The sequence below is a fragment of the Halichoeres trimaculatus genome, unplaced genomic scaffold (genome assembly GCF_033239565.1).
Source record: "Halichoeres trimaculatus isolate MK-OKI-2021-1 unplaced genomic scaffold, fHalTri1.1 fHalTri1_scaffold_14, whole genome shotgun sequence".
Taxonomy (NCBI): Eukaryota; Metazoa; Chordata; class Actinopteri; order Labriformes; family Labridae; genus Halichoeres; species Halichoeres trimaculatus.
The window spans coordinates 10,879,720-10,901,308 of record NW_027437192.1 but is presented as its reverse complement, the minus strand read 5'-3'; the positions used below and the strand labels follow the sequence as shown (position 1 = coordinate 10,901,308).

The window sequence follows — 21,589 nt, the reverse complement described above, 5'->3', positions numbered from 1 at the left end:
GCTGCATTTCTACTTAAATATTTCAGAGCTGGTGGTGCTGTGGTTATGGGCTGTTTTTTCTCTGTCAGATCATTTTTCATTTCAGGCTGCGGTGCATTCATTTTCTTTTGTAAGACACAAAGATGTGGGGGAAGAAAGCACAAAGGTACCCTGCCAAACTTGAATCAGGACAGTGGCTCCACTCCTCTTGTCCCTAGGCAAACAACACACATGCCTTATCTGGTTTCTTGTTTTGCAACATGAAAATGCTCTCATGTCAGCCCTTTAAAAAAAAAAAAAGTTTCACTAAAATGTAAAATGTCTTCTCAAGGAAAATCCAGGGCACAGTTTAAGGTTTCTGATGTATGAAAATGGGAGAAGCAGAGATGTGACCAGCTTTGGTTCAGACCAGGATTATCATTAGTACTGACTCTCTCTTATAAAATTGAAAGAGTTGTTTTTGTTTTGTGTGCTCGCTGGTTGAGGGAAAAAGAAGGGAAATATTTAATCAAAGGGACGCCTCTGAAATGACACCTAAACTAATAATCTTAGGAGCTCTGTCTCAAAATGTTTACTCATTTTAAAAACTATTTAATGATGAATTTGAAATGTGTCCTAGTAAGTTGTATAAGCCGTTAGCAGGCCTTAAGAGTGTCTTTAACACCGACTGCATCTTCTCAAGTGTGCCTGTTAAGAGTGTCACTGTCTGGTGTGAACATGACACCTGCCACTTCACAGAGTATGGGGCGGACAGAGAAGAAATGTGATCCAGTACAGGGGTCTGTATAATGAAGACTGACCCGGTCACGAACAGGAAGGTAAAAGTAGAGAACACATGTTGTGGGCAGCACTGAACAGGTTCACAAAACAGTGTAAGATAGAGTATCAGGATTCAATGATGCTTTTTCAAAATCACTCTTATACTTCAACAAAATTAAACTTTGCCATTTTTTAATACTGCAGCCAGTCATAGTTAACCATAGACTAAATGATATATGTACATAGCATCTGTGATGTCACCCACTGGTTTCTGATACAGTTTTTTAAAGCATATTGTCAACAATGGCCTAATGCTGAACTCAACCTAGCATCAAGTTTGGATGAAAACAATACCTCAGTCCATACGTCCTTGTGTTTGTTACCAGAGGGTCGCTGGTTCAAGTCTCAGCATAGACTTAGATTGGGAATTGGGCTAATAGCTGGAGAGAAGTTAGCATAACTTCCTAAGCACTGTAGAGGTTCCCTTGAATAAGTTACAACACCCCCAACTGCTTAATATTGTACGTCACTGTAGTCAAAAAAAAAAAAAATGTGAATTTTAAGTTAAAAAGGTGGGCCTTTAACCTCTTTGCAGACAGCTACAGGGTGACCCACCTGTCAGTCAAGTAAAACCATGCTCTTATATAGGCAAAACTTGTAAGTTTAATGACTTAAAATGAGGATTTATAAAAACAAAACAAAACAAAAACAAATACAGTGTCTGCTAAAAGAGAAATTAGGTAGTCTAACCCAAGATATTTTTGAACCAGACTGTTAACATGTTTTTCCATGAAACTTGGCTTTTTGAACATGAAATATGTTTATCCTTTTTTTTCATCCCTGTAACTTTAGTGTGTTACAGTGGCAAAGTGGATAGTTTAAACAGCACCATAAGAAAAAATAAAATAAAATGCCCTCAGAAAAATATGTACCAAGCTTTTTGGCAAGGTGCGTTTCAGTTGTTTCTGTAGCCAGCCTCAGGGATATTTGCAAACGAGTGCAGATTTTAGCACTTCATCTTGGGCTTCCTACTTTCAGACTAGGTGGCTTATGGTAGGTTGGTATCTGAGGTGGCCAACAACTGGCGCAGCGGCAGCCAACCCTCTTGATCCGCCCCTGGTGAGCCTGGACTATGTTTTCCCATTCCTGCAAGTCTCTCAAAAATCAAAATAAAAGTTTTGAATTAAAAAGATGTAAATCAGCTCATATGTGTTTGGTCCTGAGGTTGTTATGAGGAAAAATGCTTCTCAAAATTATTTTTCAGTTGAGGGGTTGAACATATAGCAAGTTAAATGGGACAGCCACTAGAGTTAATTATGCTAATCACTTTTTAATTGACTGCTTTCAGTCTGTTTCTGTGAAACAAATATCGACTGTGACAACTACTCGGTAATGAGGGGTGCTGGTTTTCGCGCCTATACTGTGACTCATAAAGTGCGACATGCATGGACCACATATCGAAGGCTGTCGACCACGAAAGTCCACGTCCTGGCTTCGAAATACGACCTGCACCACTGGCCCAGGGGCTTTGCCCTGAGGAGGGAGGGCGATTTCCCCACAGGGGAGGAGGTGGAGAAGGACAGAGGAGAGGAGAGGAGAGGTGAGTGGACGCAGTTGTGCCAACAAGCCGATTATTGAAGGCTGCCGAGCTCTGCCTGTCAATTCCCCACCGTCCTCTCATGGTCAGACAGGCGTGGGGGGAAACTGGAGCCGAAGTTGAAGTTTCTACGCAGTGCCTGCTTCGTCCATCAGAAAACACAGGGAAGTATTTTTTTTTTTTCAAACGGACCACAACTTTTTATAGGTTAAAATTATATGAAGTCATAAATTAATAGCTCGTATTTAGATTTAAACTTACAATTATGCGCAATGAGAGTCAGGTTGAAAATGAGGATATTTTTAATAGTTGCTATGTTTTAATTTCTGGCCTTTTTGTCAAGTATTTTAAGTCTACAGTAGCTACATAGATTTTTTAAATAATTTGTTTAAAGTGCATCAGGCTAGGTAAAATGCACCTTTAAATTGTAACTTACAGAAATTTTGTGCTTGAAAGTGGTTCAGGATATTTTTTTTAAAGAACCAAAGATGCATAACCCAGAAGTAACAGTAGCAAAGCTCTTGATGTAGAAGTCAACTTTACATCCAGGAACCTTACAGCCAAAATCCAGGGAAAAGGAGACTCTCTCTGCTTTACTTGGTCTGAAGAACAAAGTTAAAAAAATGACCAGCCCTACCAGGAGTGTAAAAGACCAGAAGAGCATCAATGACAGCCCGTCATACAAACCAGAGACCCCTAGGTACCGCAGCTGGAGCAGCTGGAGTTTTTCCAGATGGAGAAGTGGCTCCCAGAGGGCGACCCCCCCTGCTACCCCTTCCCCAAAGACAGAGAAAAAGAGTGATGTCTCCAAGACGCTCTTCTCCTTGGTCAAGACACATAATGATGACTACACAGCGGATCCAGATGGCCTGCTGAACATCAATGATGAAGCTGACGGAGGTGAGGATGATATCGATGAGGACCAGTCCACCTACTTCCAGAGGCAGTTTGGCAATCTGCTGCAGCCTGGGGTCAACAAGTTCTCCCTGCGCATGTTTGGCAGTCATAAAGGTGTTGCTGCTGAGCAGGAAAGGGTCAAGAGCTTTGGAGTGTGGATCATTCATCCCTACAGTGACTTCAGGTAATTGGGTTTCGATATCTTCAGAGTCAGCTTCCTCACCATGTCAGTGCTGTCAGTGGGAAATACTATCTGTATTATCTCAGGAGGAAATCCAGAGCTAAAGTCTAATATTTTGGTAAACATGATGTCCCGTTTCATCATTTTCTGGTAGATAGCTTCCAGTTTTCATTCAACAAAAGAGCCTGCGACTGTGCTCAGATCTTACATCTCCAAGGACAGACTGCAGCAGCGGATGTCATGGTTCTCAGCACATGATAAGAAGATGAAAGGATTTGATTAGTGATACAGTATATAGGACAAGATCATCTGGATTAATAATACCATCGGTGTCTCCCTTTCTCCATTTACAAAGACTCAGAGCTACTACTTCTGTTATCCTTATGTGCTCTGTTGGGAAAACAGCCAACATTTTCTAACTCCAGCTTTATCTAACTGTTGTTGAATTGGGCAGATTATTCAGCTTTAGAGCTGAAAAACATCTTAGCAGCGCTGCCAAAACAATCTGTGCAGCGACTAATAATAGCTGCCATCAATTTAAACAATTTTAAACATCAGGCCTATGCCAGACAAGGATAAACCTGTGCACAGGGATTATTGCCCATAAGAATCCCTATAATTCCAATCTTGCTCTATTATGCAATAATACACAGACAGCTGAGGGGGGGATTATCAACGGCCTGCTCTCCTTAAACCGTATGTTGCAGCTTCCTGTGTAAAATGAATGAATTGGAGCAGCACGTTTTTGGTGCTTGGCTCTTCTGTTGAGGGCTAAAGATCAAATAGTTCATGGAATTTGGATTTTGGCTCAGATCTTAAGTTGGTAGATAAGTAAATTTATCATCTGTGGTGTCAGTACACGCCTTATTTTAATCATCATTGGCTGTAATCATATTTGAGTCTTCCCCATCATTTGTTGTAATGTGGTTTTTCATACAACCAACTGGTATATGGTTACATAATGGGAGCAATGCATAACCAGTTCAGATATACAATAGTGTAAAGGAGACCTAATGCAAGGCTAAAAGCAGGCCTTGACAGTCAAAATACAATGCCTTCCTTACGACAATGTTATTTATTTAGTGAATGATTTACACCAAATATTTCATATTACAAAATAAAACAACTATGTTACAAACATATCAGAAATAATTATCAGAACAATCGCTGTAGATTCATGCCAAAGTGGACAATAAGTCAACATTTATATTTTGGTTTGAGTACATAATTTAGTTGCTTCATAGCTTCATTAGCTATAAAATGTTAGCATTGGAGGAAAGTTAATATGTTTACCCCATAGATAGTATAATACAACGACACAGGCTCCTGACATCATCCATCTCAACTCAACTCAAACTTTACTTAAAGGGCACATTTAAAGCAACCAGAGTTGACCAAAGTGCTGTCCAGATCAAGTTCTGTTTCTGATGCAGAGTTTAGAGGCCTATCATCGTCAACAGCCAAACTGGAAATGCTGAACTCAACCCAACCTGTCAAGGTTGTGTTAGGTAAAGAGATGGGATTTGAGCCTCATTACAAACACCTACAGGATGCCTGTCTGACAGATGTGTCTCTGATTGGGCTAGGGCTGAACAATTAATCGATTTTAAACCGACATTGCAATGAAACAGAATGCAATTTTCAAATTGCAAGGGCTGCAATTAGAAAAAAAAAAAGTTTCATCATGTACACAGACCTGAAGGGCATCTAGTAACTTGTACTTGTTCTCCCCTAAAACCAGCAAAAGGCAAAATGCTGGTTTTTTTACTGGCAAAAAAACTTTTTTTTTTTTTTGTGAGCTGCTGTGACAAAAAAATTCCCCCAAGGGAGATCAAAAAAGAATATTTTAATCTATTGTATTTTATTCTACCTTGCACATTCATGCAACAGCATGGCTCTTCCACACAAATTGTTTTACATAATTTTACAGTATTATATTTTTTAATCTTTTTTTTCTTTAACCTATTCTGCCTTTCTTTTACCTTGCTCCAAAATCACCAAGAAAAACTCTTGCCATGTGAAAATCTACTTGGCAAAAAACTGGTTCTGATTCTAGTTAGATATGTCAGCTCGGACCAACATAGCTGAACAACTGACCAGCATCACTGCCCTTAAATGACACGGCAGATTGTTGATTCTTGTTACGTCAAACATGTTTCTATTTCTAATATCTCTTTTTTTAAAAGTGCACACTAAACTTAGCTGATAATCAGATTCAGTCGATTAAACACAAAAAGCCATCAACCTCGCTCTTTTCCTGCTCTTCTCCCTCTTTTATAGCTCTCTTAAAAGGCTACGATACAGTAGAATTAACTTGACCCTGTGCTAACACTCTCACGCTCATGCTGCATGTCAACAGCTGTAATGCTGTCTAGAGTCTTTGGTGGAGATATTATCAGCGAGCAGCCTCTAATCTGGCCTCAACATGAGTGCAGATGATAAGTAGACATGTGAATCCATGTGTAGACATCAGGGGACATGAGTGCAAGTGAGTGGTGAAGGGATAAACGTGCATGAGAACAAGGAATTAATCTATCAGTTCTCTGCTGTAAACCCGCTAAAGAAGAAAGCTCATTTTAGCTTGTGAAGGGTGACAATAGTTGAAAATAGATTGGGTTTGGTACAGAGACCTCTGTAACGAAAGAGAAACTGAGGACAAGAGAGAGAGACCTAAAGTGATTGACACGTGGTGGAAACAGTCTGTATGGAAACCCAAACCGTGAAGCCAAATCATGTAACGAGTCACTTGAGACCCGCAGGAGAATAGGACTTGTATGACATGCAGCAGACAGTGATGAGTGCAGCACAGACTCTTTGTATACAGCATGCCAAGAGCAGCAGACTATGTGTAAGACATGTCCGACAGCAGTGACATTTTCTTTGCCTTGATTGTCCTCTGCTGTGGTATATGGAGCCTGCTGAGGTAAACAGCATACATTTTTCATGAGAGGGTTTCCTCCGGAGACATGAGCTGTTATAAGAGTAAGGGTCATATGAAATGGGTCATTCCCAGGATTGGATACGTTTCTTCTGTTTCTTCACTTGACCCTAATAGCTGTTTGAGGTCTAACTGTAAAGGGGAAGTTGAAGATTGAATGGCTTTTAATCTGATGGTGATTATGTAAATCCATTAACAGACCTCTGCGAGAAATGCTATGTTATGTTCAAGATCAAAGCTTTGAGCTTGAGCCAGAAACTTGCTCGATTCTGTGATGTAGAAATTGATCACAATGTAGATTTTCTTGGATTTATCAAAAATGAAAGATGTGGGAGTGCTGGTATGGCCACGCAGTTATATTGCTAGCTATAGAGCAGGCAGCGATGATGATGATGTTACCTTTGCAATCTTAACCTTTTATTACAAGGAAATCATGAGAAAATCAGTTTCATTTCCATTTAGCGGAAGTGAGCCATAGTGAAGCCTGTAACAGTCTGTAACTGTTTACAGTGAAACTGAGACTTACCAGAAGTAGATGAAGATGCACGTCGCAGGCAGGATTAACAATCGAATTATGTTATTTATTTCAGAAATATATCTTTAGGGGCAAATGTATGGCTGACTGCTGGCTACACCATCATTACTGTAAATTAGCCTTTGATCCAAGAGGCAGATATCATCATCAGATTCATGATAGGAGCCAGATAACATTTATTTGGCTCTTTGCTTGAAGAGGAAGAAGCATCAAACTTGCTGTGTTTAAAGTCAAATGCAATTGTTAAAAAAGGGTACAGTTCCCAATTTTTAATTCAGACTTAGTGAGCTAAGTCAAGCTAAATATCTTAAAGCTGCCATTCTGAGTTTTATTTCATTTTTCAAGAAGGACTTTTTTGGGGACTTTTTTCATGAAAATTACCTAAGAAAAAAATGTCATGGGGTGGGGTGTAAAAGTTTGTTTTGCTACTCAGAGGATATCCAAAACAGAGCTAACAGACATGATTTTGAGGGTGTTTGGTTTCAGGGAGTGTATCATTAGTTGGCGCCATTCTGCAGGTGAGTGGTTTAGACATACAGACCCAAAGAACTGGAGCATAAAAACACTTATCTCTTTGCATTAAATTCTGGGTGATGTAAAAACAAACTAAAGCAGGAGCAGCAAAACACTATTTGAGGGATACATGTAGGCGTTTACAGTAGGTTAAATTAAGATTTGGGCAGATTTTGGCTTTAAATTTCTTTTAGCATGAAGCCTTTAACTTTTTCAGTGACTTTATTATCTTGAGTTTACAGTACATTGGCATTGGTCAGGGGAGGTTTTTAGCTGTACCTGTTATTACATCTTTGCTCATCTCAAATCTTCTTCTTATCTTTGTTTCTAGGTTTTACTGGGACATCGTAATACTCCTGTTAATGATGATTAATCTGGTCATTTTGCCGTGGGGAATCACTTTCTTTGAAGACCAGAACACGTTGCCCTGGATCACCTTTAACGTCCTTTCTGACACTCTCTTCCTCATGGATCTGGTTTTTAATTTCCGAACGGGCATCCCAGGAGAGGACAGCCACATCATCCTGGATCCCAAAGAGATCCGCATGCATTACCTGCGCACCTGGTTCCTAGTGGATTTCGTCTCCTCTATACCAGTGGACTACATCTTCCTCATTGTTGACCTGGAAGCCATGCATGAGTCGTCCGATGTGTATCGTACAGCTCGCGCTCTCCGCATTGTGCGCTTTACAAAGATCCTCAGTCTGCTGCGTCTCCTCCGACTGTCCCGCCTCATCCGCTACATTCACCAGTGGGAGGAGGTGAGCCAAAAACAAAGACGAGTTGAAAAAAAAATCTCAGCACATATACAAAACTTCATCCCATTTTTTCCTCCATTCAATTTACCCTCCCAGATTTTCCACATGACCTATGACCTGGCCAGCGCTGTGGTGCGTATAGTCAACTTGATCGGCATGATGCTGCTGTTGTGTCACTGGGACGGCTGCCTGACGTTTATGGTGCCTATGCTGCAAGATTTCCCTCCAGAATGTTGGGTGTCCAAAAACAACATGGTGGTGAGCACACAGCAGCGCTAAGAAAGTGTCTGTATCTTATTTTTAGTAAAAATGGTCTTATTAGACTTAATGTGAGTCACATTGACCAGACAAGTGGAATGTCGCAATGATGCCTGGGAATTTTCTTTTAACTTTTTTCGTGCAATTAAGGCATCATTTTTGTCTTTAATATCTTGGAATTGTATTTTTTTTAACTTGTCTGATGATAGTGGCTCAATTTCAATCTAAAAAGCCAATTTCTACTCATTTAAGTCATAAACACTTGGTAAGGTTTGAGTTTTTGCAGTGAAATCAAACCAAACTTTTTTGTAGAGTCTAAAAACAATTTTTAATTTTAACAAACTCCAAATTAATATTAATTTCATAAGTTATTGAATGTTATCCTTGTTAAAAGATCAAGTGTTTTAGTACTCATTTCAAATGGAGGCGAAATCTGACACTCAGCTTTCCTGCCAAACGTCGGTAGAGGAATGTATCGTTCTTTTCATTGGCCAAAAGGAGATCCCTGTACGAAACACTATTAAGAAAGGACATTTTTGTGTACTAACAGTTCTTTTGTGGAGACTTATTGCACCTGTAAGCTTAGCTTAGCAGACAAAAAAACTATAAATATGAGAAAACAGCTTTTCTGACTTTGTCTAAAATAAAGTTGTATGAGTTACCAGCTCAATTAAGGCTAATATCTTGGTTCAAACTGCACAAAAAAACCCCATAAAACTAGTAAATGTTTTCTAAAACAGTAACATGCCTGACTGTGTTTTTTTTCTTTGACGTGACATGCTAGTTGTCTCTTAGCTAGCTGTCTCCTGGCTTGTGACATACCAAGAAACGAGTAGTGTCAATCTTCTATTTAACTCCAGACAGAAAAACTGAACTGTCTCTTTAATTATAAATCCAGCCTTTTAAGAGCCGTTTGTATATTAAAGTAGCTAAAAATTCCCTTATGCTGCATATATTGTGTTTCACATATTCTCACCAAATGTATTAGTCTTAACAGTCACGATGGTATGTCCTAATGACAGCATTATTCTATTCCTTCCAGAACGATACGTGGCACATGCAGTATTCCTACGCCCTGTTTATGGCCATGAGCCACATGCTGTGTATAGGGTACGGAGCTCACCCTCCAGAGGGCATGTCGGATGTCTGGCTCACCATGATCAGCATGGTGGTGGGAGCCACCTGCTACGCCATGTTCCTCGGCCATGCGGCTAACCTGGTGCAGTCCTTGGATGCGTCACACCGGCAGTATCAAGAGAAGGTAATCATCTCTGCTGGGATTTAAAAGGATTAACAAAATAAAACATTTTGACCTGCAGCAGGTTTCCCGAGAGGTTCACGTGGACGCTGATGTGATTCTGGCTGCAAGGTTTAATATCTCAGCCATGTTTTATTCCATAAGCTTGCTTACAGTCTGGTGCTTTAGTCAGGGAAGCTGTGCCAAAGGCCTTCAGAGTATATGTGTTACCTAATGGCTTTTGTGGCCTTAACGTGACACTGTCCAGGGGATTTTCATGAGATAAAGCCAAATAAATGAGAGACAATCGGCAGCACCTTGGTTTAGATCGCAGTTTGCTAATGCCTGTTACAAATGAGACTGTAATCCACTTACAGCTGGCAAAAACAAATACAGAAATGCATAATTATTGTGGGGTGATTACGATAACACCTAGATGGCGTGACTTGATGTGACGTCTGATCTGTAGAACTTAAACTGAACACCCATGAAGGTCAGTCACTGTGTTGTTGTTTTCAGTACAAGCAAGTGGAGCAGTACATGTCATTCCACAAACTGCCAGCAGATGTGAGACAGAGGATCCATGATTATTATGAGCAGCGGTTCCAGGGCAAGATGTTCGATGAAGACAGCATCCTGGGAGAGCTCAGTGATCCGCTGAAAGAGGTGAGTCATCAATCAACTTTGAGGTCTGACTCTCTGCTTTGCCCTTTTATTAAAAAAACATGCTCACATGGGTGATAATTAACAAATCAATCAATGTGTTTGATTTGTTTTTCAATAAAGTGTTCTCAATCTTCTTTTATAGCTATGAATAAGCAGAAAACTGTGGAATCTGACCCTCAAAGTGGTCCGCAGTAAATTGAAACTTCCAGTACCTTGTTGGGAGCTGAAACATCCAATCATTTGATAGCATTTATTTTTGAGATATTAGAGTTTATAATTGTGAAAACTATTTAATATTCATTATATTTAAAGGGAAAGGGATTTCATGGTTTCCTGACATCTCTTGTCTCCTCACTCTTTCCCACCCTGCAGGAGATTGTTAGCTATAACTGCCGTGGACTCGTAGCAAACATGCCACTGTTTGCCAACACTGACCCTCACTTTGTGACGGTGATCCTGACCAAGCTGCGTTTCGAAGTCTTCCAACCAGGTGACTTGATCATACGAGAAGGAACGCTGGGTCGGAAAATGTATTTCATCCAGCATGGCTCAGTCACAGTTATCCCACGTGGTAGCAAAGGTATCACGCTCAATGATGGAGCATATTTTGGGGGTAAGTTATAAAAATTTACTTGTATTTATTTCAAAGGTTTTAAGGATGGTTTTTGCTAAGCTGTTGAAAAAAATGGTGCTGTTACCCTTACATTTATTAATCTGTTTCATATGTAAGGCTGCCACGTAACCTTAATGGAACTAACTTTAATTTTCTTGATTTATCAAAAGAATATTTATCAGTAAATGATAACAAATGTAGAGTATCTTTTATAAAAATGATTTATACTCTTGGTGATGTTTTGAATTTACTTGTGTTTTTTCAAAGTAATAGTCTTTGATCCAAAAACATCAAGTATTTACCCTGAGAATTTAAAGCAAGCTGATTTGTTATTAATCTTCTACAATAAATTTGAACATAAAATTATCTTTTTTGGTTCAGAAATCTGCCTGCTCACCCAAGGACGGCGCACAGCCACCGTGAAGGCTGACACCTACTGTCGCCTTTACTCCCTGAGTGTGGACAGCTTCAATGAGGTCCTGGAGGAGCACCCTCTGATGAGGAGGGCGTTTGAGAGTGTGGCTGTGGACCGACTGGGCAGGGTCGCTTGCAAAACCAGTGGTCCGCCTCCTGCTGCAGAGTGACCCAATAAGACAAACTGAATCCAGGAAAACAGAAAAATTTGTTTCAGTGTGATTGAACTTGACTTCATTACACAAACAAACACAAAAAAAACACAAAAAAACATGAGCCTCTGAACTTCTACGTATTGCTGGATAAGCTGATACAAACTCAGATGTTTTCTACAAGCACACATTGGTAACACACACAAAACACTGTTTATTGCAGATTAACCATCTTTAAATTTGGCTGCACATGCTTTTTCATCAATGCTTTCCTAAGTGCAAATACTGCTCTGAGAATGATTTCTATATTCCTGAAATATTTTTTGAGACCAGTTTCAATATCAGTCACATTCTTCATACCGGATATTATAAACACACAGGAGCACCAGCTGGCTGATTCATCCAACAGCTGCACGTGTGTGTCTCTGATTTAAATGTTCTCTCAGGTCTATAGGTTCAATCAAGAGAGCCTTTAATGCCAGGATAAGCAGCTGTGATGTAATAACTGTACAGAGGCAGGTTTTACTGGATAATACACCGTCATGTAGATGACTCAGTGCACTCACATGTAGAATTAACTAAAGCTGATCTTTACAAATTAGTGAGCCTTACAGTATGAAAAGTTGTGATTCATGTAAGGTCACTCCTGTTATGTTAAAATGACACCTTAACTCATCTAATTTTTCTTTTGATTTAGTTATTTAACTTTGTCAAATCTTTATGAAAATGACTTCAGTTAAGTTCAGTGAGTCCGTTCAGTGTAACATCAATACACAGGCTTACAATATGCCAGTAATAAGAGTCACTGCACTGAATTTGTCAAGATGAGGATTGACATCTCAGTCACCAACTGTAACATGTACTGTACGTATCTTTGCTTGATTATACAGTTGCATTGATTTATTTAAAACTTTAATGTAAGACGAGATGAAAAAGCCTGGGATTATAAAATGTCGGCAATATATAAATTTTCTCGCATTAATTTGATCAATGTTAGACACCATGCTAAGCCTACCCTTTCCATTGTTTGACCTTTCTGCTGAATAATATCTACTTATGATATCAACAAAATATTAATATTTCTACCCTATGATTATCAATATTAAATTATTTTTTATATGTCTTTGTGTCTTCAATTTTGGAATATATGTGTCAAGTACTAGTCTATAAATCTGTTCACAACTGCTCTTTGAACAGTTAAAGTTGAAAAGTGAACAGTTAAATAAGTATTATGTAGAAAGGACTTTTTGGGGGTTCCTTAAGATTGTACTATGTAATTGTTGCCCAGACTTAAGTAATTTTTAAGCTTTTTGTACATCACCTCTGAGTTTAATCTGGGAAGTTAATGTAATTTATAATATTCTATCATGAGGTGATTGATGTGTAAAGTATTATTTATCCAGAAAAATGAGTCAGATGTTGATTGGAAAAAGGGGCAAATAAGTAATAATGCTTTTGTGTTCTGTGTTCTATGTCTGTGCATAAAACACAGAGTCCCAAAGGGGATATGCATCCACACACTTTATTTACTTCATTTTCCTGTAATCACAAGTTTATTTATGTCAAATTCTTGAGGTATAAGCTAAATATCAGATAAGCGTATCTTCTCACTTATAACCAGCGCTGAAAATCACAAAATTAACAATATAGGCTCAACTTATTAAAGAAAATCCTTATCTTTTTATTTATTTATGAACTATGTACAATCTCATTTCTAATGAAATATATTAGCTCGTCATTTAATGTTTTTTTTTAATAAACATCCCTTTAAAGTGTGAAGTCCCCCACTCTAAAATATTTTTAATATGTAATTGTAATCACTCTATTTTATATATTTTTAGAGAATTTTTTCGATCACTGTAAAGCACTTTGAGCTACATACTATTTCTGCAGAGTTGATTAATTGAATTTACCGTTTAGGAATGGTAATAACAAGCATAAAGTGGAAGTCTAGCTTTACTCTGGAGACAAACTTAGAAGAATTACTTTGGCATAATGAGAGAAAACGTTTTTTTTTTCCTGAAATGATAGATAAATATTTTCCTTCGCACTTCACTGTCCTCAGATGTTATGATTTTATTTCTTAAAAAGAGGGCGGTTCAGTGTCCATACGTTGTGCAACCTCATCTTTTAAATAACCCTGCTTCGCTTAGAAGCCGAACAGTGGAGCTGAGGACAGCTTCCGGTAAGGTGCTCATCTACTTCCTGTCTGCGTTTCGTAAAATCGGGACGTTGAGAAGGTAAGTAAGACCGACTTTTGTGAACTTACATAGCAACAGTCATCGCTCTAGTGCGTTGTAAACATTGCAGATTGTGAGATACAAGAACAGCATTCTTCTAGCGTTGATAGAAAAGTCGTGAATTGGCTTCCTTTTATGCTGACATTACAAGGTTGACCGCTAGCTCACTTAGCCTAGCGTGAGGCTAGTCGTAGCTTACGTGAGCATGGAGGTCAGTGTGTAGCAAAATATCACCCTCCAAGAGAAGAACAAGAGCTTGGATCTTTTTCCTACATTCGTATTTCTCTCTTATGTGTTGATACAATCACACGGTTTGCATGTTTAGGCTCAAAACACATGTACCTTCGTTAGCTAACTCGCTCTGACATAACAACAACACATCAGAAGTTACACAAGGTCCAAGCTGTTACATTGCATTTGTAAAATCTCTCAAACTTACATCGCTTCGAATGAAAGTTACAAAATCAAACTAGAAAGAACCATGTGTTGATAACTGATGGAATCAATCTGCTCGTGGCATAGTTTGAGTTGAGTCTTTTGTTATTCAGCTGCTTAGCTTGTTTATCTTAGGATTGATATATCGGACGAGGCTGTGGTTGTAGGAAATCACAAGGATGGTAATTATAAATAAGTCGAATATTGATTATTGGTTTCAAAATCCTGCACCCGACGACTTCAACGTTAATGGTGCCATCCAATTCAAACAGAAGATTGAGTTTGCCTCTATTTTATATTTCTGTAAACTTAGTTATTTACGTTTAGAAAGGTGTTAATTGAGTGAGACAAGGTCACTTAAGTTTTCTCATTATCATTCGCAACTAAGAATAGGAATAGGAATTGTTTCACCCCTAACTGTGATTTTTCAATGTTTGCGTGACTTGCCATGTTATTTCTTTCATATTCATTCATTGGGGTTTTCCCTAAAAAATGGCAGAGTAAAAAAAATAAGCACACACAAATGGTTTTGTTACTGTAACAAACTGAGATAGACAAATTAGAATTTAACTGAATAAAACAAGACAAATAAGGATAAATTAAAAGAGCCTACTATGTCATTGTCTCCCTTTAAACAGCAAGGATGCTGTCCCTGTCAAGAGCACTGGCGTGTGGGGTGGCCCGCGCTCCAGCTGCTGTCAGCCAGACCGGAGTTACAGCCATCACCAGATACAACAGCACAGCACAGGTACCTGGCGCTAGGAAAATTGAAACTTCAAATTTATTGTCAAAGATAGCAGTGACGTTATATGCATTGTCATTATGTCCAGGGTGCCCCCAAGAAAACCACATATGGACCTCTTGCAGATGAGGACAGAATTTTCACTAATCTGTATGGGCGCCATGAATGGAGGTAACCTCTCTGATAAGACTGTCACACTCAAAAAGTATCCCTTATTATACTTTATTGGATATAAGAAAAGTGTCCTGGAAAGTACTTTCTGAGAAGCAATCTGTGTAACACCTACACATGTCTCTGCTCCAGGCTGAAGGGAGCACTGAAGCGTGGGGACTGGTACAAAACCAAGGAAATCCTCCTCAAGGGGGTTGACTGGATACTCAATGAGATCAAGGTCTCTGGCCTGCGTGGGAGAGGTGGAGCTGGTTTCCCCACAGGCATGAAGTGGAGCTTTATGAACAAACCTAGCGATGGCAGGTCAGTTACGAGACAGAGATGTTCACTTTATTGTTTTTGTTTTGCTTGATGTTCCTGTATTGTGTCAGTATTCTAACACTCTATTCTATCACTATCATTATATGGGATCTAAATGAAAAATGAAGCCACAGGGGGGATGTTAAACAGCCATGATGCTCCAGAGAGTTTTTGTACACTTAATTTAATGCTGTCTTCTTTGGCCAAACATCAAATTAAAGATTAAAATGCAGCTTCTGTGGAGCACATGTAAAAACAATACTTTGCTATAGGCCAAAGTACCTGGTGGTGAATGCAGATGAGGGAGAGCCTGGCACCTGTAAGGACAGGGAGATCATGAGGAATGATCCACACAAGCTGGTAGAGGGCTGCCTAGTTGCTGGAAGGGCCATGGGAGCACGTGCTGCTTACATCTACATCAGAGGAGAGTTCTACAACGAGTCGTCTAACCTGCAGGTAAACATGAAAAATTAAACTGAACATTGTACCTTAAAAAACAATACTTGCTAAAACAAGAATCAATTTTCTTAAAAAAATATATTTTGATGTACAGCTTCTTCAGTCCAAGCAGAAACAGTGGCAGTTAATATTTTTAATTCTTATTCAAGATCATTGCATCAAGTCTCCTCTTAAGCTCCACGTCCTTCTTAATATGTGTTTTCAGGTGGCTATTAATGAAGCCTATGCAGCCGGGCTGATCGGGAAAAACGCCTGTGGCTCTGGTTACGACTTTGATGTGTTTGTGATGCGTGGTGCTGGAGCATACATCTGTGGAGAGGAGACAGCTCTTATTGAATCCCTGGAGGGCAAACAGGGGAAGCCCCGCCTGAAGCCTCCATTTCCTGCTGACGTGGGTGAGTTTCAGTGTATGGTGGAATAAAGTACAGAAGAAACATTAGTCAAAGCTTCTGTCTTAAAATAAAGATTAAATTACAAGGGCTTATGTTGAAAATTTAATTTCTGCAGAAGAAACAGTATCTTAAATATCTCCATCCATCTGCTGTAATCCTAAAGGTGTTTTTGGTTGCCCAACTACTGTTGCCAATGTGGAGACCGTATCTGTTGCTCCCACCATCTGTCGTCGTGGAGGCTCGTGGTTTTTGGGATTTGGCAGAGAGCGAAACTCAGGCACAAAACTATTCAACATCTCCGGCCATGTTAACCATCCCTGCACTGTTGAGGAGGAAATGTCTGTTCCTCTGAAAGACCTCATTGAGAGGCATGCAGGTACAGGACACACACAAAAAATAACAAAATGTGATTCATTTTGTTGCAGACAGAATTTCACAGTTTATAACACCTTTGAACTAAAGCCTAGAAAATAGTTTATGTTTTTTGGGGGGGCTTTTGGATTTTGTCCTTAAAAAACTCTCAGTTGAAAAGATTTGGAAATCAAATCTCAATCGATTAAAAGAGGAAGCCAAACACTTGTTTGTCTGGATGTGTTTACTGCCATTGAGGTCAAAGATTAAGTCAGCTTAACGTAAGCACAACCTAACTTAATGCAAGTTTTCTTAATTTTACTTAACTGAGTCAAACATCTGTCTGGTAGGTGGAGTGCGCGGTGGGTGGGATAACCTGCTTTGTGTAATCCCCGGCGGCTCCTCAACACCCCTCATTCCCAAGAGTGTGTGTGAAGATGTGCTGATGGACTTCGATGGCCTCATCCAGGCTCAGACTGGCCTGGGCACAGCTGCCCTCATTGTAATGGACAAATCGGTAAGTTTTTCAGCCCTTCAGTGTCAGTGACTTCACTGCATATTCATGTGTTTCATCACATTAATGCATTCTTTTTCCAGACTGATGTTATCAGAGCTATTGCGCGCCTGATTGAGTTTTACAAACATGAGAGCTGTGGTCAGTGCACACCCTGCAGAGAGGGTAAGTAATGTTTCCCTCTGCTCTACATGTCTTTTCTCAACCTCTTGCCATCTTGGGATAAAACATACTTTTTCTGTTCTTTTAGGAGTGGACTGGATGAATAAGATGATGTGGCGTTTTGTGCGTGGAGATGCTCGGCCAGCTGAGATCGACATGATCTGGGAGCTCAGTAAGCAGATTGAGGGACACACTATCTGTGCTTTGGGAGACGGTGCTGCATGGCCAGTGCAGGTAAACATATATACACAACTACCAGCTGACACATTATTGCACATACATTAAACCTCTGAGTTCCCCCTAGCAGTCTTTTGTACATTTATACCAACCCATTTTGGATACATTCACCATTTGTGTAATGCCGTTAAAGTTAAACTTTTTGCTTCATATCCTCCTCTTTGTTCTCAGGGATTGATCCGACACTTCAGGCCTGTGATGGAGAGCCGTATTGCCGAATACCAGCAGCAGCAGCAGGCCAGAGCATAAATGGTTCCTTCAACTCCTTGAACTCTTTCTTTTTGCCTAATGTTTTTAACCTTCTGCTTATGTCACTGTCAAAATATTTAAAGCGATAATGTGCCGACTCATCACCTCTTCATCAAGACTTGCATTGATGTTTGCCTTGTCCTATTACAAATAAAGTTCTATGAATCTCAATACTTTGTTGTTTAATTCCTTGTTTTTTTCCTTGTTTTTTTTCATTTTATATGCATTAATTGACTTGTGTACTTGCCACATTTTGTGATGAACTAGGTAACAAAATATTGCCAACAGAAAGGTTATAAGTGGAAATAAAATCAAGTTAAAATGTGATGTGTCAGTTAGTTCACCTGTGTTCTCGCGATAACATAATCTTCACCATATCACGTGACATGGGCAGGACGTTGATGCGGCTTCATTTTGGTGGACTGTTCGAACGGTAAGACGTGAATACACATTTGAATTGTTTACAGTCACAACAGTCGAAAATAACATCTATTTCGCTCATAGAAACTGATTTAAAACATATAGGTAAAACAATGAATTAAAACTGCGTATTTTAAAATTGGTAGGAAATAGATGTGTACTCACGTCGTCCTTTTTAGTCGTAGCTTTGCATTAGGAGCTGTGGCCGCCTTCTCCATCTCTCACCCGACTAGCTCAGGCCATGATAGCATTTCTATGTAATGATAACATTGTAATCACTCATGATTTCATATATATAACCTTGCAATATGCTTAATTTATTTTTGAAAACGGTCTTATTTTTTAATAAGTTCCAGCTTGGTTGTGGTTTGTTGAAAATTTCTCAATGTTTCACAACGTTTCGCGGGTTTCCTGGGGCTAGCCTATGTCTCTGCAGAATGCTATTGAAGTCGCCCAAACACAGTAAAATAAAGATTAATTCATTACTAAGTTTAATAATCTTTTGCAAACGTGATCTGATCCTGTTTTTCAGCTTCATTTTTCTTCAGTGGTGTATGAACTCATCAGCACGGAAATGTTAAAGATAGAGCAAGTCGTCGTTGGTAGTGAGGCGAAAACAACCCAAAAGGAGATCAAAAAGGAGATCGTGGTTGGACCAGTGCAGTCCTGTAAGCCCCCCTTTTCACTAATCACTCATGAAGTTATGCTTCAACAGTAATTGTTAAAACTGTGTAACCCCTCTTTTCTTTACTATTACTTCGTAACAAATAACCAGACTGTTCAATCTCGTTGGGTTTAGATCAACATGAGAATCTACAGTGTTTCCTGTGTTTCATTACCTTCTGTAACACCAAAGCAAAGGAGAGACACATGAGGAAGAGTCATAGGGAGCTGTACAAGATGCAGCTGCAGGAGGTAAGAGAAAAAACAACACAAAATGAACGGTTTTGTTTCAAGAAGTGACACTGATACGCACATTGACAAGTAATCTTTGAATGTTGAATTGTTTTTAGGGTTTAGGGAAATGTTTTTTTTAAGTTTAGAGGAAAAAAGGCAATTCAAATTGGTTCAAACAGAATGTCTAAAATCTAGGCATTCTTGTTTATCTAATGGTATTTTATTTATGTTTTAGGCTTAAAATAGACTAAACCCAGTTCTACCTGTCTTTCTGCAGACTGATACACTCTTCACTTGCTACCAGTGCGACAAAAGCTTTTCTTCCTCAGACTTGCTCAGCCAGCACCAAGCCACCCACAGCACAGAGGAAAAGCCTTTTCTCTGTACCTACTGCCAGAAACACTTTTTAACCTACACTGAGGTGAGGAAACAGCAAGCTACATACAAGCCTATTTTTGTGCTCAAAATCCTGCACATCTTTGATTTTTCTAAAAATTTATTTCAGGTGAACCAACACAGACGACATGATTGCATTGAGCGGCGGTTTCCCTGCCAGGATTGTGGTGCCTTGTTCCCTAGTCCTGCACGCGTCCGCCACCATCGCATGACAATGCATTCCCAGGGCTCTGGAGGGCCTGGGAATACCAACACCTACAAGTGCTGTAAATGTCGACGTAGTTTTCAGACCGAAGAGGAGCTCTTGCAGCACCAGGAGACATATGCTTACAATGTCAAATGTGGCCTAATAACCCCTGTCAAAAAACGTGGTCGTAAACCAAAGAGCACAGCTCAAGGAGGGATTGTTGACAGCAAGAAAATTAAAGTGGAAGTGGAGGAAGATGACAATGACTTCCCAACAGAGGGCTGTCCATCTGACAAGCAGCCAACAGAGCCCAAGATTCCCTGTCCTGAAGCAGATTGTGACCTGTTATTCACTTCTGTTACAGCCCTGCGGGCGCACAAGAGAGCAGAACATGGTCCCTCCTCTCACAGGCCTCACACATGCACAGAGTGTGACGAGAGCTTTGCTCACCCTGAGCAGCTCCAAGCACACATGACCAAGGTTCACTGCTCTGAAAACACCTGCCCCACCAGTGGAAAGAGCTGTGAAGCAGAGGGTGTTCTAGAGATTCACCAGGACATCCACATTAAGGTGGAGGAGGTATCAGAAAAAAGATAATACAAGGGAAAAAGACTCAAACTCCATCCTACTTTGGTTACGATTGTCAGAGTATTTATGCCATATTCTCATTTGTGTAGGTAGATATGTGAATAATTTAGAACGAGAGTATTTGAAGGGAGATTATGTAACATGGATTATGGGGGTTGTTTCAGGAATGCTGTTCTTCCTTTCAAATACTCTGAGAATTCTGTCCTAAAGTTGTGGATAAATCTCTGATCTGTATATAGAAATAATGTTCACAATGACCTTCAGTTGAAAGAGCTGTGTGCTTTTTGTGTTATCTCTGTCATACCAATAATGATTTATATTCATTGAAAGTTAATTGGTTAATTCTCACTCTTGAATGGGAATATATCGTTCTTATCGTTTACTTTCTTTTCAAGGAAACCTATTAAGGCTTCAGGTGCACAGAGAATGTAATTCCTCAACATCCAATTCATAATCCAATAAATGGGTCACTGCTTAGTAGGGATGCACTGATCCAACACCCACCCCTGGGTTTTGGCTATCAACCGATACCGATCCAATACCAGTGTTAAATAATAAACAACATGCCCTACTGTGGGATAAGACTGGTGTTTTTTGTGTAAAAGGCAAAAAAAATGAGGAGATATAATTACTGTAGTTAATATTAAAACTGGAGGTAACATTTCAGATCAGGTAGCCAAGAGCGCCAGTAAGAAGGCATAAAGCTGGTTGCCCGGATTGGCACCATGGTTCAGCTCCTTCCCACTGATACCGATCCAGCTTTGAGGGCCACTGTTACCATGATCGGTATCGGTGAATCCCTACTGCTTAGGGTGCTTACTTTATGATATGATCTTGGGGTCTTATCTCTTTACAAAAGTAGGAAGTTGTTCTATTAAAAAAACTTAAAACTTCTGTGGTGTCTTTTACTGTCTTTCTGAGTGTGTGAGATGAATAACCAAAATATGAGTACTTTATGTAGTACAAGATTTTGTTTAAAAAACAAATGCAGAGTCATTCAAACCTAATGTTAAAATTGTATGTGAGTAATACTTGGGATGTCTTCTAGTTCATTTAGGACTTTTTGTGTACTAGTTGGTTGTCTCTCTAGTAAAAAAGTCCCTTTTTAGACCAGAGTGACAATTGATACTTCAGCTAAACAAATTTGGCAACAGATAATAGTCTAAATTAATACCAGCAATTGCAATTTAGACAAGCGTTTGCTTACAATATCATTGTATTGAAAATGACAAATAATAATAATAATAATAATAATAGTGATAAATAAGGGCCTTTGTGGTATAATTTTCCAAGCAAAACAAACAGATGTATATTATTAAATAATGAATAAATGTGAATTTATTGCTTGATGG

At 39.3% G+C, this 21,589-nt stretch overlaps 3 protein-coding genes across 4 annotated transcripts; all 3 read left to right on the top strand.

The window, feature by feature from the left end:
* Positions 1 to 2,210: 2,210 nt before the first annotated feature.
* On the top strand, positions 2,211 to 12,155 carry hcn3 (hyperpolarization activated cyclic nucleotide-gated potassium channel 3). Of its 2 annotated transcripts, XM_074686806.1 has the most exons (8): positions 2,211 to 2,338; positions 2,426 to 3,416; positions 7,731 to 8,160; positions 8,254 to 8,415; positions 9,458 to 9,676; positions 10,172 to 10,318; positions 10,691 to 10,931; positions 11,313 to 12,155. In XM_074686806.1, the coding sequence occupies exons 2-8, from the start codon at positions 2,959 to 2,961 to the stop codon at positions 11,513 to 11,515; spliced, it is 1,860 nt and encodes a 619-aa protein (XP_074542907.1). In that variant the 5' UTR covers positions 2,211 to 2,338; positions 2,426 to 2,958; the 3' UTR covers positions 11,516 to 12,155. The 2 variants fall into 2 exon arrangements, with proteins under 2 accessions (XP_074542907.1, XP_074542908.1); XM_074686807.1 differs by having other exon boundaries at positions 2,211 to 3,416.
* Positions 12,156 to 13,630: 1,475 nt separating this feature from the next.
* Positions 13,631 to 17,920, top strand: ndufv1 (NADH:ubiquinone oxidoreductase core subunit V1). The gene is made up of 11 exons (XM_074686805.1): positions 13,631 to 13,737; positions 14,811 to 14,920; positions 15,003 to 15,085; positions 15,218 to 15,388; positions 15,658 to 15,841; positions 16,050 to 16,239; positions 16,400 to 16,612; positions 16,938 to 17,104; positions 17,185 to 17,266; positions 17,352 to 17,497; positions 17,672 to 17,920. The coding sequence occupies exons 2-11, from the start codon at positions 14,816 to 14,818 to the stop codon at positions 17,747 to 17,749; spliced, it is 1,419 nt and encodes a 472-aa protein (XP_074542906.1). The 5' UTR covers positions 13,631 to 13,737; positions 14,811 to 14,815; the 3' UTR covers positions 17,750 to 17,920.
* A 207-nt stretch (positions 17,921 to 18,127) lies between these two features.
* LOC141803003 (zinc finger protein 532-like) lies at positions 18,128 to 21,281 on the top strand. Its single transcript, XM_074686861.1, has 5 exons — positions 18,128 to 18,182; positions 18,702 to 18,837; positions 18,969 to 19,084; positions 19,344 to 19,487; positions 19,572 to 21,281. The coding sequence occupies exons 2-5, from the start codon at positions 18,744 to 18,746 to the stop codon at positions 20,244 to 20,246; spliced, it is 1,029 nt and encodes a 342-aa protein (XP_074542962.1). The 5' UTR covers positions 18,128 to 18,182; positions 18,702 to 18,743; the 3' UTR covers positions 20,247 to 21,281.
* The last annotated feature ends 308 nt before the right edge of the window (positions 21,282 to 21,589 follow it).

Coding starts and splice junctions, on each gene's coding strand:
- hcn3 (XM_074686806.1), top strand. CDS start 2,959: ATGACCAGCCCTACCAGGAGTGTAAAAGACCAGAAGAGCATCAATGAC. Junction 3,417..7,730: donor CATCCCTACAGTGACTTCAG/GTAATTGGGTTT, acceptor CTTTGTTTCTAG/GTTTTACTGGGACATCGTAA. Junction 10,319..10,690: donor TCAGTGATCCGCTGAAAGAG/GTGAGTCATCAA, acceptor CCCACCCTGCAG/GAGATTGTTAGCTATAACTG.
- ndufv1 (XM_074686805.1), top strand. CDS start 14,816: ATGCTGTCCCTGTCAAGAGCACTGGCGTGTGGGGTGGCCCGCGCTCCA. Junction 14,921..15,002: donor GATACAACAGCACAGCACAG/GTACCTGGCGCT, acceptor CATTATGTCCAG/GGTGCCCCCAAGAAAACCAC. Junction 16,240..16,399: donor TCCATTTCCTGCTGACGTGG/GTGAGTTTCAGT, acceptor GTAATCCTAAAG/GTGTTTTTGGTTGCCCAACT.
- LOC141803003 (XM_074686861.1), top strand. CDS start 18,744: ATGTTAAAGATAGAGCAAGTCGTCGTTGGTAGTGAGGCGAAAACAACC. Junction 19,085..19,343: donor ACAAGATGCAGCTGCAGGAG/GTAAGAGAAAAA, acceptor GTCTTTCTGCAG/ACTGATACACTCTTCACTTG. Junction 19,488..19,571: donor ACTTTTTAACCTACACTGAG/GTGAGGAAACAG, acceptor AATTTATTTCAG/GTGAACCAACACAGACGACA.